The 16,830-nt window shown below is 37.0% G+C and overlaps 1 protein-coding gene across 1 annotated transcript; it reads left to right on the forward strand.

Moving 5' to 3' along the window:
• Positions 1–3,768: 3,768 nt before the first annotated feature.
• On the forward strand, positions 3,769–13,827 carry orai2 (ORAI calcium release-activated calcium modulator 2). The gene is made up of 3 exons (XM_062433195.1): positions 3,769–4,094; positions 9,613–9,848; positions 11,397–13,827. The coding sequence occupies exons 2-3, from the start codon at positions 9,618–9,620 to the stop codon at positions 11,937–11,939; spliced, it is 774 nt and encodes a 257-aa protein (XP_062289179.1). The 5' UTR covers positions 3,769–4,094; positions 9,613–9,617; the 3' UTR covers positions 11,940–13,827.
• The last annotated feature ends 3,003 nt before the right edge of the window (positions 13,828–16,830 follow it).

Genomic DNA, 16,830 nt, shown 5'->3' on the forward strand with positions numbered 1-16,830 from the left:
AAGTTAAAATCACACACACACACACGTTCAAACATACACATACAGTACTTAGCACCTACTTATATAGCCATATGCTGCTTGTATTGCACTTGTTCAACCCTAACATACTGTTCAGGGTCAAATTTGACCTATTGTTTTTACATTTGAGAGTTGTAAAAACACTATATATACATTTTTTTTGGCTGGACTTTTCCTAATGTGACCCACAATATACATAAATGGAAACTGAAATGCATCTTTCTTGTTTTTTGTGCAGCTTATGCATCGTTTTTATAAATGCACATGTACCAAAAATCAGCATTCAAACATATTGTTGTATTCATCATATTCTATAAAAAGTGATTGTGAATGTCTTTTAATCAAACAGAAAGATTAATCAAACATTTGTTGATGACTGATAGTGAATTTATGAATGTGAATTGGTGTAGAGACTAATTATGAGTCAGAATATGAACAGTATGTAAAGGTTGAAGGTAGATGTATTGCACAAATATTAATATTGCACTTCATAGCACATGATTGTCTATGGTGCTTTAATTGCAGTGTCCTTTAGTGCAGTGTGCAGCTTCATGCTTTTGGATAGAAACTGTTCATGAGTCTGTTGGTGCATGCTGTGATTTGTCTGTAGCGCCCTCTAGAGGACATAAGATCAAACAGGTAATGGACAGTGTGTGATGAATCTTTTTGTACATGTTTTTAATGGGATTTGTTAAAATGTTTCTGTTTATTAAGTATACGGTATAACTAGACCTTTTTTAGCCAACTTCATTCCAACTTATTACCACAGGTTTTACACGTATGTTTGGAAGTTATGATCAATAGGCCTCCTTTAAATGAAAGTATACCTCATTTTTGAGTTAACTCCTGTTGCCCTCTTGGGTTAAAACTGACCTGAAGACAACTGCTCCAGTCTTACACTTTGACAGATATAGCTGTTTTCTGACCTCTCAAACTCCAGCCAGTTTACATTCTTCACTGTCACAAATCTGGGATGAGTAACTCTATTAACTCTTATATACTGTTCAGGGTCAAATTAGACCCATTTTTTTACATTTGAGAGCTGTAAGAACACCATATATACATTTATTTTAACAAGATTTGACCTAATGTGAGCCACAGTATTCAAAAGTAGAAGTAAAATGCATCTTTTTTATTTTATTTTGTGCCGTTGATACACATTTTTACATATGCAAATGCACAATTTTGACCTGCGTTTATTACAAAAAAAATCAAAAATCAGCATTCAAACATGCTTCATATTCTATAAAATGTTCTCCTGGACCATAAAATAGTAATTGTGAATGTCTTTTAATCAAACGGAGAGATGAATCAAACATTAATTAATCACTGATAGGGAATTTGAATGTGAATTGGTGTAGAAACTAATTATGAGTCAGTTTATAAACAGTATGTAAGGGTTAACACCTGCAGGATTTTCCCCTCATACACCCGTTAAAGCTACAGCTGGGCTTGTATTTAACATCTCAACCTGCTCAGGCCTTGTGCTGGCTTAAATGCTGACACACAATGTGTTATTTTCATTGGTTTTACTTTGCAATAACATACATAATCCTCCCAAATTCACACAATCCCCTTTTATCCACGTGTATAATACTGCACTGAAATTAAGTCTTAACCATTAGTCAAATTTACATGCACATCAAACATCCAATTATACTGAGATTAAGACGATAACACTACAGAGTCACAGTCTACATCGGGGGTAAATTAAGCTCTGATTTTTCCACCAGTCTGTTTTTCATAATTGCAGGATGTGTGAGGACAAAGGAAGGAGGTCCTGCTGATGATGTCTACAGCTGATATATTGTTATTGCTCTATATGCAGCTCGTCACGTGAGGAATGTCGTACTATGATCTCGCTGTAGAAGTAGAGTAGAGGTTTCTGGCACAACTTCTCCGACTTCCAAAGTGCATGTAGAAGGGGGGGAAAGTCTTAAAAGGTCAAAGCTCCAGCAATATTTGTAGTAGACTGTAGTAGACTATGTGTTTCGGCTTGTAGGCTTCATCAGAGTCATCTTAACTTAAATACTGTTTATATTCTGACTCATAATTAGTCTCTACACCAAATCCCATTCATAAATTCCCCATTAGTCATTGATAAATGTTAAAATGTTAAAAAATAAATCCTTCTATTTGATCTTATGGAAAAAACACCAAGAGAACATTTGATATAGAAGAATATGAAGAATACGAACGTTTGAATGCTGATTTTTGAATTTTGTACATTTGCATATACACAAATTTGTATCAGCTGCACAAAAAGTTTAAAAAATGTTGCTTTCTATTAACATTTTTGTATACTGTGGATCACATTAGTCTTAAAGAAATGTGTATATAGTGTTTTTTTACAGCTCTCAAATGTAAAAAATGTATGTAAAGGTTAAAACACATTACAAACAGTGTTTAAATAGTTATAAAAGCAAGAAAACAAAAAAAAAAAGACCAATTATGTGCATCCAGTCATGTATCAGCAATTGAGTATCTGCCAAGATGGGTTGGGTATAAGGTCATGTGACTTTAGGCCAATTATTATCTCAGACAGGCAGGAAGGGAAGGGGAAGTATCCAATAAATTACATGGGTGACACCATATTTGAGCCATAAACCAAAAAAATGTAAACCAATTAACTCATCCGGTTAGTACAGAAGTGGCTAAAATCTAAACTGTGTCTATTTGAAATGTCATATTTAGCTTACATATATAAAAGTGCTGTATGTATCTTGCAGCACTTTTCACAGACTGCATTGCTTCATGGTAGCTGTGGCTCACTACTCTGTTCATATAAATGTAAACAGAGCTGCAGATGTCATCATCACGGGTACGGGAGCATGACTAATGGTATCCTGAAGATGTTTTGGACACAGTATTCAACAAGAGTGCATTCTTCAGTTCTCACCGCTCTGCATCAGCGAACATCCATCCTCATCTTAAGCTCTCCTCTCTGTCTTTCTTTGACAACACAACTCTTTCAAAAATAGCGTCTGAAATGTCATTTTGCAGCTGAAGTTGAAGAGATAATCCCTGTGATAGGCAAACAGACTGTCATAATGATGCATTATGCCATTATTATTCACATTTGATAGGCAAATTAGGGATTTCTTTTCTTTTATACCCATGTTCGTAACATTTCTGACTGTCTTGTCTTTGTTGAATAACTGAAATAACTGGCACACCCCAAACACAACACGCCTTATCTTTGTTGTGGATCGGGACAAACAGGCATAGTTGAAATAACCAAATTAAAGACTCCTTGTTAGTACTGTGATAGCATGTTCTTGTGCCTGAATGACTGTTCTTGACGTCTATCTTGTGCACCAACACTGGGTGAGTAATGTTTTATTCAGTCAGTGTGACAGAAAAACTGGAGCCAATGGCCTGTTGTGTAACAGTGACAGTATAGGCTATAATGCAGCCTCTGCAGTAATAATTACCATTATCATTATGACATGTTTTCAGTCTAGGCTCATAGAGTGAATGTGCACAAAATTATGCACAGAAACTATATTTAATGCTACACTTTTCTTAAAGGATAAGTTCACTGTTTTGTTGTCTGTCTTAAAGCAGCAGTCAGGTGTCCATATGATTCTTCACTGTAATTAGTGCAAAAAGTTTTTTAAAAGTGTGAACTCTACCTTTAATGTAAACTTCCTTTTTAATGCTTTGATTTTGAAAGCAACACGCCCAACCGGAAGCCTCCTCTCTTTCTCTCTCTCTCTACTCTTCCTTCCCTTCTCTTTCCTCTCTATTTCCGCGGGTCTCCGGTCAGCACCGGGCCGATCACACACACACAGATGCCCGCTGAAGTCAACCCTGCAGTCAGTGGGGTGGGAGGGGGTTAAAACATCACCATCATCCAGGTACGGTAAACGAGCCGAAGCTATCCGACGTATGACGCTCGATTCTTGGCGTGTTGTTGACAGCTGCTTCCCCTGGAGCTCGGAAGCCTTCTTTTTTATTTACCCCCCTTTTTAAAGAACCGTATTTGGATCAGTCGGTGTTATTTTATTATTGTGCATTAAAGAGAAGAGGACCAAGCTTCCTTTCCTGCATCCTTAAACCACTTCTGCACACAGGTAAGATGATAATTAAATTAAAATAAAATAAAAGTGCTGCTTTTAACAGGAGGAGCAACATCCGCTTAGCCAGCTAGAAACTGATTGGGAGCATTTTTTAAAACACTTATATCACTCTTTATGCACACTAATGGAGATGATTTCAGTCTTATTGATGCACAAGATTCATGCATTATTAATTATAGTGATGTGCTCCTGATGAAAATAAGCATAACAGCACTGTGTTTAGACTAAGTTAGCTCTGAGTTAGCCTTTAAACAAGGTAAAAGGATCCCTTGCTAGTTAACTTACTCCCCCTTTTTCTAAATATATACACAAGACAGAGTCGTGAAAATGCAAAACTCATCTGCGAAAGTGTTTACCCTGCAAGATGTGTGTTGGACCCTTCACTAAATGTCATGCATTTTTCTTCCCCCCTGATATTACACTTTTAAACTTTGCACATTTACATATAAACCTGGAAAAATGCTTTAAAAGTTTGGTTTGCAGGTTATTTACAATCCCCTCCCCTTACATGCATCTGATTAAAGATGGAAAAGACTCTTATAGTCAATTAAAATATTTTTATTCTGATCACAGGAATCAAATTAGTGTTGGATTAAAGCTATTTTTTAATAAGGAATATTAGTCCTTTTAATAATACTTGTAAAAATGAATAAAAGTCTTCCAAGATGTTTTTTGTAAGTGTTTTAGAAATATATAAGAATATTTACCTTAAAAGACTTATTTGCAGGAATTTATGTGAATTGTAAAGACTTATATAATTAAAACAGGTAAATCCTATATTAATATTTAAGTAGGGACCATACGGCTTAAGAATCGACCAAAATAAATTGATACCAAGTCGTCCTTTTTGCACCCAAAGCTAGAAAACATGACTATTTGTAAGGATTTAATCACAGCCAATCAATATATATATAGAGAGAGAGCGATATATATATATATATATATATATATATATATATATATATATATATATATGTGTATATATATATATATATATATATATATATATATATATATATATATATATATATATATATATATATATATATAAAGAAAGCTACTGTAAGACTTGCTTGATAATGATACAAAGGATAACAGCAGTAGATAATAACTGTAGCCTGTGTTTGCTTTGATGATAATCTGCAAGTTTGGACAAACTCTGCAAGTTTGAATTGTTTTTTGGTCTTAGTGGAAGCGAACAGAGACTGTGGCTGAGCTTGAAATGTGAGAAGTTCACATTCATTGACTCACACACACATACATACAGTGGTGGAAACTAAGCGAGGACATTTACTCAAGTTTCTGCACTTACGTACAATTTTGAGGTATTAATACTTTACTTGAGTATTTCCATTTATTTTTAGTTGTCTGACAGCGTTAGTTGCTTTTCACATGAAGGTTTGACATGAAATAAGATGTAAGAACCTTTATATTACACTACATTATTACAGATTACACCAGCAGTACCTAAACTTTACATAAACTCACTGTGTAAAAAAAGAGTCCAAATGTTAGTTTTTTTCTTTATTACATAAATTATCACCTCCCAAGTCACTCAGAATTATTTTAGGATTCTTTTAAAAAGTCCTGAAGATTGAATAATATCAATAAATGCTGCTTGTATACTAATTAATAACTATTAATAATGTACTGTACCCAATTTTCTTGTAAAACAAGCACTCACTTTTAATACTTTTAAGTAAATGTACCTGGTAATACTTCTAGACTTTTACTTATAAAGGAGTATACTGCAGATACTTATAGTAGGGAGTAAAAAAAATGCTGATAATCTTCTATATGTACAAGAATATATACATTAACACATGATCGGAGCTGTCCTATGTGGACAAACACGACCCCAAAACACCCGAGAAGCTGCTTGTTGAAAGTATTTTAGCTTCCACACAAAGTCATGGTTTTGTACAGGTAGCTGTCTCGTTTGACTGCGTATTATTCGACATACTCTGCAAATTGCAGGTTACTCTTTGTTCCTTTCAGCAATCCTACACAACCAGTATCTGTTTTACTCATTTGAAAGATTGACTGCAAAAAAAAAGAAGGTTGTAGTTGTGGTTTGTTCTGAGATCATGTTGTTTCGAGCACAAGTTAAACTTCCAGCTGGTCGTTGAATATTTGCGGTATATTGTTGATCATTCCGAATCCATGAGCATTAATATCCGACCCGCTTGGAAGACTTTCTGTAAGATGGTGTAAACCCGGCTGCAGGGATTTGCTTCCATTCAACCACAAGAACTTTTTAAGTGAGGTTGGAAACTGATGTTTGGTGATGAAATCTGTCTGGAAGTCAATATTCCAGTTCATCCCAGAGATGTTAGATAGGATTTAGGTCAGGGCTCGGTGCAGCCGTTTAAACGTTCCTCCACCTCACACTGTAAAACCAGTTGGACCTGACTTTTTTTGCATTGGTGCATTTTCATGTTGAAACAGGAAGCTGCTGTAGCTGGAAGCATACAGTCAGGACAAGGCTGCAACTAATGATTCAATTCATCTTGACATCTTTTAAATGTCTCGTTTTGTCCGATCGAGAGTCCAAAACAATCCAAAAACATACGTTTACACTCACAAAATAGCTTAAATTCATCACATTGAAGAAGCTGCAACCTAAAGTGATTATTCAGTTATCAAAATAGTTGCTGATACGACTTATCGTTGCAGCTCTACACACAAGTATCTAAGATGTCATCAAACACTGTAGCGTTACATTTTCTCTTTACTAGAACTTAAAAAAGCTGAAACCATAAAACCAACCAAAGACCAGCAGTAGGTAGATGGAGGCTGTTCGCTTAGTTTTGACCAGAGTGCAACATTTTTTAAAGCTCATAATCTCTTGTTGCATAGACAATGAAAACATCTACATCAACCAATCAATCAATTAATCAATCAATCAGACTTTTCATACATAGTAATGTAATACAACGACTCAATAAAAAACAATCAAATCAAGTAATGCATCATATTTATCAATAATTATGGCCCGACTGATACTGGATTTTTATGGCTGATACCAATATTATGTAGTAAAAAACATTCTAATATCAATATATTAGCAGATAATCTTAAATATACAGAATATATACATAAAATGCACCTTTTTTGGGGGCAATTTGGTTATCTAACACTTGTGACAAACTATAAACTTAATGGTATAAAACAATGTGAATTTAATAATCATACATTTCTATAAATAATAAAATACACAAACATTAAACTTGAATCAAGCAAAAGGATCAAATATACATAAAATGTTGCCTATATATAACTTAAAATATAGCTATGCATATCGGACAACATATACGCTGATACAGATATATCTTTATATAATATCGGCTTGCTACTATATCGGTCTGGCTCTATCAATAATATAACAATGGTCACAACATTATGCTCATTCTGTAACTTAAACCAGTGTTGTATTTAATAATAAAGCATTTTCTTTACATTTAACTCACATTAACCTGCAGTAACGACTCAGCACTAGAGCTCAGTGTTTGTCTTTAATATCCTGTGCATTGGCAAACTCAACAGATCCAACTTTAAGACTTTTAATTTGTGCTTTGTTAAAGGCAGATGCAATGGAAAATGTAATATATATAATATATGTAATATATATATATGTTAAGTGTGCAGAGCATCAGTGGCAAGATGACGGGAAAATAAAAAAAGAAGTATCTGCTAATCATCTAGCTATAATAATATTAATAATATTATGATAAAACAATCCAGTAGCTGATTTATTTTTAAAATTCCCTTTAATCTGTGTTCTTGCTTTATTTTTTCTCATAATAGTTGTTTCCTGTTTGCCCCTCCGGCTCTCACAGCTGTTTGCCAACAACACAACATTATTATAATAGACGGACTTTATGCCCAGTTAAAGGTCCGCTGTGGGAAAGTTTGTGTTCTCCTTTTAAAAAGAACAGCAGAGTTATTGTTTAATATGAACACAAAGATGATGGATTACACTCTGATATCATCAGCAGCACATTTTCACATTTGAGAAGTTGCATTAAGAACGATGCATCAGTTTTCAAAGTTATTATCAGTTTGTTTTCTTTCACAGTTAAAGTTTAAGCACTGATAACGATATTATCTTTAAGTTAAATAAAAAGATCTTCTCATTGACAGAAAGTGGATCATAAATAGGAGAATTTTATACATAATCATGAATAACGAGGTGCTTTTTATAAAGTTTTATTAAGTATCAGTTGTGTTTGTGTGTTTGTAGGGACGACTAGTTTAGGCTTTTATTTATTTATTTTCTTTGTTTCTTTTTTAAAATGTAATCGGGCAATCTCTGGAGGAGGATTAAGACCTTTTTTTCCAAGAGAAGCCTGAGAACAAGAAACACTCACAGGACAAGAACACAATCATCAGAAAGTGAAACAACACAACTACACAATAGATACAAGGACTTTAAAAAACAGATAGAAGAATCATAAAAAACATTACATGAGCTTTGAAACCCCCCCCTCCAAAAAATGTAAAGACTGGATCAGTGCCACATAACATAACACAGCATTTGTGAACAAATTTGGTAACAAACATTCCTCAAAGGGCCATTAAAAATAAACTTGGAGTCATATAAATGTCACTGGTTCCTGTGGGATTGTTTCCGCAGCGAGGGCTGAAGAGGGTTTTTATTTTTATATTTGGGTGGTGCAGTATGCCAGCAGATGGAGTCTGACAGGAAAAATGGAGCCCCTTAACAAAGAGTAGTATACTTGAAGTTCATTTTATTAAGTATGCTTGAGTGTAAGTATAAGTATAGCAAGTATACTACGGACCATGTACTTGTAGTGTACTAGAAAGTATACTAATTTAATATCTCTTCAGACTAAATTGGAACATTTTTAAGTTTATAAAAGTACACTCTCAAGTATACAACAATTACACTCATCTATACAATACTAGTGTACTAGGTATATACTTCTAGTCCACATTTTAGTTTATTGAAGTATACTTAAAGTATAGCACAAGTACACTCTTCTATATACTGCCATTGTACTAGTTATATACTATATGATCTTGAACATATAAGTTTATAACAGGGGTAATACCTCAAAGCAAATGTGTGTAGTGAAAAACATTTTTATTCTGCTAAATTAAATGTAAGCACGAGTCAATGACTTGACCTTATTCTGTACTTGGATCAAGATATACTAAGTATTAGTACTTTGTGGCAGAAAGAAGTAAAAAGTATACTAGAGTACAAGTATAAGCTTTACTATTAAAGTATAAGTGTAAGTCCTAGTATTAATGTACTTAGTCTTAGACTTTTCTTTATACTTTTCAGTATAAGCCAAGTATACTTCACTATACTATTCTTAAGTATATAAAATATAGTATATAAAAAGTAAACTTCAAGTATACTGCCTCAGTTTTAGTATACAATAAGTATACTCGTAGTCGACTTAAACTACTTTTTGCTAAGGGGCTTTTTTTATGTGGTACTGGTTTCAGAGCTGACATCTCCCCTTTTTTTTAAACCCACCAGGTGCTATGAGCAGTGAGCTGAATGTACCAATGGGCTCGCCGGCTCCAGGTGTGTCGGATCGGCCTCCGGACGGCGGAGGGATGGACTACAGGGACTGGGTGCGGCGTAGTTACCTGGAACTGGTCAGCTCCAACCACCACTCGGTGCAGGCGCTGTCTTGGAGGAAACTCTACCTGAGTCGGGCCAAGCTGAAGGCCTCCAGCAGGACCTCGGCCCTGCTGTCCGGCTTCGCTATGGTCAGTCATACATTCACCTCTCTCCTTTTGGGCGACACAGAGTCTTAACGGACCTCACTGATCATCACGGTGTCAGTTCGTGTCAGTACCCTCACACGATGGTAATGAGGCTGTGGGCAGGAAGTGGCTGTCAGCTTCCTGTTTATGCTTTCCGGATGTTATTGTGGGCTACTGAACAGCGACCTTAATGTTCAGATGTTTAACCGATTTTAGAAGAAACCAGTCGGACGTGAACCAGACTTGACTGTAAATCTGCGTTGATTTCCGTGCAAAGTCACCAACCGAAATTGACTGAATTGACTCAGGAACTGAAACTGATCTTAACTTAAACTGCTGAATTTTTTGGTCAAAGAAGCAGATATTTTCTAAGCCAGTCTTATCTTTTGTAGCTCTGTTACAGTTTGCCAGTGTAAAGCTTTAAGATGATCACAGGACATCAGAAGAGCTAGAAAACATGTGTGATTGATACACGGATGTATACAGTGTCTTTGTGATTCCTCATGTTGTTTTAGTCAAGTCCTCCTTTAAATATAATGACTGTACCATCATCACACAGCCAAGTCTGGCCCTTAATCTGTAAATCTTTACACTAATAGCAGGAATAACACACAATGTCATAGGGCTGGACGATATGGACAAAATCAAATATCACGATATTTTAGACCAAATACCTCCATATTGATATTGCAACAATATTTGAGAGATGACTGTTGATGCTTTCACTTAATATTTATACTATGACATTTTTGATAAATAATCATCAGTAATGTGGATATAATGACAAAGTGGGTAAAAAGTACTTAACAGAACAGCTAGAACAGTCTGGTAAGTTCAGAAAATTACATATTTTACTGTAATGCAGCATTTAAAACCAGGAAAAGACAACTCTGATGACATATCACGATATTACTATATCCAAAATCTAAGACGATATCTAGTCTCATATCACAATATCGATATAATATCAATATATTGCCCAGCCCTACAATGTCCCATTAACAGCTCTTTATTGGACTAAAGTGGCTTCTCAAACATATGCCCACATACAAGTTATAAAACTACATATAGGCTTTACAATAACATCACTTCCAGCAGGGCAACAGGCTCTTGTTACCCGGGCACAACATGCATGTTACTGTAAGTAACACTGGGGGGCACTAGGGGGGCTGCAGGTGCAGGTGACTTTACACAGGATCTCCGAGGTTGTGGGTATCGTACAGAGCTAACAAGGTTTACACAGATAGTTTCTTAGGCTCCATGTCTATAATCTAACTATATGAAAACTGCAAAACTCATACATATATCAATGATAACTACATAGTTCATACATGTTTCAAAAAGTATGATATTCACTTTCTAAGGGTGACGTTTAAGGCTAAAATGTGCCACTATATTATGGTGAAAGGGTCAAAGGCGCAAAGCTCAGACAGGCATCGTTTGAGAGGAGTTATATCGGCAGAAATGCTCTTTTTGGGCCTATTCCGATGTTTAATTTTGATACCGATGACATGCTGATATTATCGTTTATCCCTCATGTGTTTGTCGTAGGTGGCGATGGTGGAGGTGCAGCTGGAGATGCAGTACAACTACCCCCGCGTGCTCCTCATCGCCTTCAGCGTGTGCACCACGGTGCTGGTGGCGGTGCATCTCTTCGCCCTGCTGATCAGCACCTGCATCCTGCCCAACGTGGAGGCGGTCAGCAACATCCACAACCTCAACTCCGTCAGTGAGTCGCCCCACGAGCGAATGCACCACTACATCGAGCTGGCGTGGGGCTTCTCCACCGCTTTGGGCATCCTGCTGTTCTTAGCCGAGGTGGTTCTCCTCTGCTGGATCAAGTTCCTGCCTGTAGACGCCAAAAAACCAGATCCTGCCGCTACGCCAGCACCGGCGCAGAACAGCGGCTGGCAGGCTGCGCTGGCCTCCACCATCATCATGGTGCCGGTCGGGGTGATTTTCGTGGTGTTCACCATTCACTTCTACCGCTCTCTGGTGCGCCACAAGACGGAGCGCCACCACCAGGAGATTGAGGAACTGCACAAGATTAAAGTGCAGCTGGACGGCCAAGAGAGAGGCTTCCAGTCTGTGTGATGTGATCACACCACGGCAGCTTTAACCCTTCGTATTTATCAAACCCATCTCTCTCTCTCTCTCTCTCTCTCTCTGACGTTGGTTATGGCCGTTGTCCATGCCTTGCTCAGAGATTTTAAAAGCTCCTCGTGGCCGAAATATGTCAGACTGCTAATTTATTAAATAAGATAAAATAATGATAATGATAAAGATAATGTTTAATAGGATTTGTGCAGTGACTGTCTGTGTTTTTGTAATCTGTCTAGGTCAATCCTGTTAGGAGGATAATGAAAGATGTAGAGAAAAAGGGCTAAAATGTTCTGTGTGCCATTTTGTTGTTGTTGTTGTTGTTGTTGTTGCCATGTCTGTTTTAACAGCAGGACTGAGTGTCGATAGCGTGTCCATTTTTGAATCCAGTTATAGGCTTAACAAATCTCTCATCTGACAGTTTATCTCTCTTAATTTCTTGTTAGCAAAGAACAATGTAGAAAACCATTTAAACCTGTGCTGGTTTTCACTTTTCAACAAGAACAAACTGCAGCTCGAGCTCCGCTTTCTCCTCGGCCAAAGATTGTTCCACGTTCTCTTTCTCAGGATCGGACCATGTGTGTTTTTACAGTTTAAACAACACCAACAGAGTCTGTAGAGGAAATTTAAAAGTTAAGCCTTCAAGCCATTAAAACTTAATTTCACTGAATCAGAATCTCTGGTATTTATAAGTTGTGCCAAAGTAAGTTTCAACTTGAGGAGCTTATTTCATGTTTTTGTAGCTGCAGGATAAATTAAACCACCACTAAAAGCTTCTAACCTTCTCAGCCATCGAAAGCTTCACTGCACATCTGATACTTTGAGGTTTAGTTATGAATTCAGAAAGTTAAAGGGATTCAAAATGATTTCAGTGCTGGATTCAGATTCAATGAAACGCCATCGAAGCCCGAATCCTGCTTTATTGTCTTCTCTTTATTCTGACTGACTGAGGTTGTTTCTACACCGTGTGTGTGTGTGTGTGTGTGTGTGTGTGTGTGTGTGTGTGTGTGTGTGTGTGTGTGTGTGTGTGTGTGTGTGTGTGTGTGTGTGTGTGTGTGTGTGTGTGTGTGTGTGTGTGTGTGTGTGTGTGTGTGTGCGCGCGCGTGTGTGTGTGCGCGCGCGTGTGTGTGTGTTCGGTGCGGGGAAAAAGGGTGAGAAATAACCGTCAGAGTCAACAAGCTTTGTCTTTAAAGTCTTAAGTCTTAAAAATAATAATGTATCATTCTTGTGAAACAGAAGGGAAGTCGGTGACACTGTGTTTTTATGTCCAAAATCTCACAAAGCTTTCAAAACATTTTGTCATTTCCTTCCTTTAAAATAGCTTTTTACAAAGCCTATATAAAAGGTGTCAACTTTGCATACTGACGCTGCTCAAAGTGCTTAAATATGAACGTTACTGTCCAAAATATAGTTCTGCCTTTACAGAATTATTGCCTTTTCTTTTTTAATGAAGTGCTCGTAAAAAAACACAAGCTGATCTTCTGCTGGGAATGTATTCAAGTGTGATGAACCGAAGTTTAAACGGATGGGAGTTTAAACGTTGTGTCTGATGATGATGATGATGATGAAGAGGTCAGAATGATGAAATGATGATGGACATCAGATGTTTCTCCAGTTTACTGTACGTGCTAAAATATTACTTGTGAGGAGAAAGGCGCCGAGCTGTTAATCACATTCCAAAATAAGACGACTTGACCAAAGTGTCGCTCAGTTTGTTTTGTTTCTTGCCTCTCAGAAGAGATAAAAGTGCACTTGTAGTTGTACAGTGAGTGCTGGGGGGATTATCTGAGAATATCTTTGCTTTGTCTCATGTTTGTGGACTTTGTGCTACTTCAATGAATCCTACAAAGGTCACGGAGACCCGAGTGCTTGCAACAGACTTTCGAAATAAAAGCAAATAAGCTCTCACTTTTGTCTCTTGTTTCTATAATCAGTCGCTCAAATACAGGTTGATTGTTTAAAGGGACACATACATGATCTCATGTGGGCCGGACCTTTAAAAAGAGGGAAGGAAGGAGGGAAGAAAGAAAGGAATAAATAAAAAAGGATGGATAAAAGGAAGAAAAGGAAAGAAAATAAGTCAGGAAGGAAAAATGGAAGAAAGGAAAGATGGACGGACAGAGTGAAGGAAGGGAGGAAGGACAATGAAGAAAGGAAGGAGGAAAGAAGAAAAGAAAGGCCAGGAAGGAAGAAAGGGAGGAAGGACAGAATGAAGGAAGGACGGAAGAAAAAAGAAGGGAGGAAGGACAGAAGGAAGAAAGGGAGGAAGAAAAAGTGGAAGGAAGGAGGGAAGGACCGACAGAAGGAAGGAAAGAGAGACGGAAGAAAGGAAGGACTGACAGAATGAAGGAAGGAAGAAAGGAAGGAAGGACAGAAGGAAGAAAGGTAGGAAGGAAAGATGGAAGGAAGGAGAGAAGAAATAAAGGATGGACAGAATGAAGGAAGGAAGAAATGGAGGAAGGGCAGAAGGAAAAAAGGTAGAAAGGAAAAATGGAAGGAAGGAGGGAAGACATGAAGGAAATGTGGATGAAAGAAGGAAGGAAGGAAAAGAAGACAGGAAGGGTAGTGGGCTGGATTGGACCCTCAGCGGGCCAGTTCTGGCCCACTGACCGCATGTTTGACCCCCCTGGTTTAAAGTGATGAGCTGCTTTAATACTAATGTTTGAATCTTGTTTTAATCAGAAGTTCCCGTCGTGGCTGAGATTAAAGGACAGGTTCACACTTTTTCAAGTCTGTCCCGAAATGATACTCGTGCTTTTCTTTCTATAATCAAATCACATTAATAGATCTGTTCATTAAGCAGCTGTCACTCTGTACCAAAGTGTATTTAAACATTTATCTGCAGCTAATATGAAGCTTCAGCCGTTGAAATGAGTAAAATCAAGTAGATATCTTTCAACATGAGTCTTTTTAATGCCAAATTCCTTCTTTTTGTTACTATACTTCACCACAGCTCAACATGGAAACACTAAGAGGGAATTTAATGCTAAAAAGACTGTAAATGTGTCAGTTATCACTTGATATGACTAACTCAGACTGATGAAGCAGATAAACTTTTAAATGCATTGTTTGCACTAAATGGTTATACTAAATGTTATAGGATCTTTTAATAGTCAGTATGAACAGGAGGAATGATTACAGCGAGGAAAACCTCTTCAGACACTGTTCAAATTGGTCAAATTATACCCATTTAGTTTGTTTCCTAATGTGACCCTGAACATACAAACAAATTTAATAAAATGCATAATTTTTTTCAGCTAATACACATTTTTGTATATGCAAATGTCCAAAGTTGACCTGCGTTTATTCAAAAATTAAATAAATAAATAGAATACACTCTTCATTAAGGATTAATCAAACATTTATTAATAACTAATGGGGGGATTTATGAATGTGAATTGGTGTAGAGACTAATTATTGGTCAGATTATGAACCGTATGTAAAGGGTTAAGACAGAAAATTATAGTTTTTGTGCACGTTTACTATATGAGCCTGGACTAAAAACATGTCATAATGATGTAAAAACACTTTAATGTTAATTATTACTGCAGAGGCTGCATTATATATTGTTTATCAGGTAGATATCTTTACACATTAGTCTTTTTAATGCCAAATTCTTTCATTCTCTCTTTAGTTACTAAACTTCCACCACAGCTCAACATGGAAACTAAGAAGACGGTAACTATAACTTTTATTATGGCTACCTCAGACTGCTGGAGCCTCAGATGAACTTTTAAATGTGTTTTTTTAGATTTTGTCACATTTGGAAAGAATCTTTTTAATAGATTACAGCAAGAAAAACATGTGTCAGTGTTCATTTGGGCACCTGATGACTTAAAAAAGTGAACCTGTCCTTTAACAACATGACCTGTAGCCACACATGGAGATATTAACCTTTATTACTGAGCGATGCTTTTGATTAAATGTGATGTTATTATTGGGACAGAGGAGCGGGACTAAGAGTTAATCATCCTCAAAAATGTAAATTCAACTTTAAAGAGACATTTATTTGGCAGCACTAGTCCATCACCGGCTATGAAGCAGCCCAACTGTTATTATATCTGCTCTGTTTTAAGAGAAACATCATCCTGTCTCACTGCTGAAGGACGAGTAGCGCTTTCCATTTGCAGACTAGACAGAAAAATGAAGAAAATTAAACGTTGGCCTGGTTTTTTTTTTTGTGTGTGTGTGTGTGGGAATACTTTCCAACATGGCTGCGATGTGCTGTCAGACGCTCCTATAACAACATTAAAGAGAACAGTGACAGCTTGTACTTTGGGGGAAAAGGGTGGCAGGATGTGTAACACACACACACACACACACACACACACACAACACACGCACACAACGAGGGGAATGGTAGGAGAAAAGAAAAGTTGTCCAAAGATAAACAAACTCTCTACTTATTTCAGTTTGGTTTGATCCAGTTGTTGAAGCTCAGGCCAAAAAGTGCTCTTAGTGACTCTTTTTTAAACATTTATATTCATTTATATTCTTTTTTACTCAATTTTTTGGCTACTCCTAATAGTATTATGCCTCTTATGCCTCCATTTTCATGTGCTACTGTCGTTTTTCTTGCCTGAGTGTGAACTGCATACGTGTGTCCTCTTGTGGTGAAACCTGTTACATTCACCTAGCTGAGACACACAGACACAGAGAGAGAGAGAGAGAGAGAGAGAGAGAGAGAGAGAGAGAGAGAGAGAGAGAGAGAGAGAGACACACACACACACACACACACAGAGAGAGAGAGCGCGAGAGAGACACACACACACACACACACACAGAGAGAGAGAGAGAGATAGAGAGACACACACACACACACAAACAGAGAGAGAGAGAGAGAGACACACACACACACACACACACACAGAGAGAGAGACACACA

The sequence above is a fragment of the Scomber scombrus genome, chromosome 14, assembly GCF_963691925.1.
Source record: "Scomber scombrus chromosome 14, fScoSco1.1, whole genome shotgun sequence".
Lineage (NCBI taxonomy): Eukaryota > Metazoa > Chordata > Actinopteri > Scombriformes > Scombridae > Scomber > Scomber scombrus.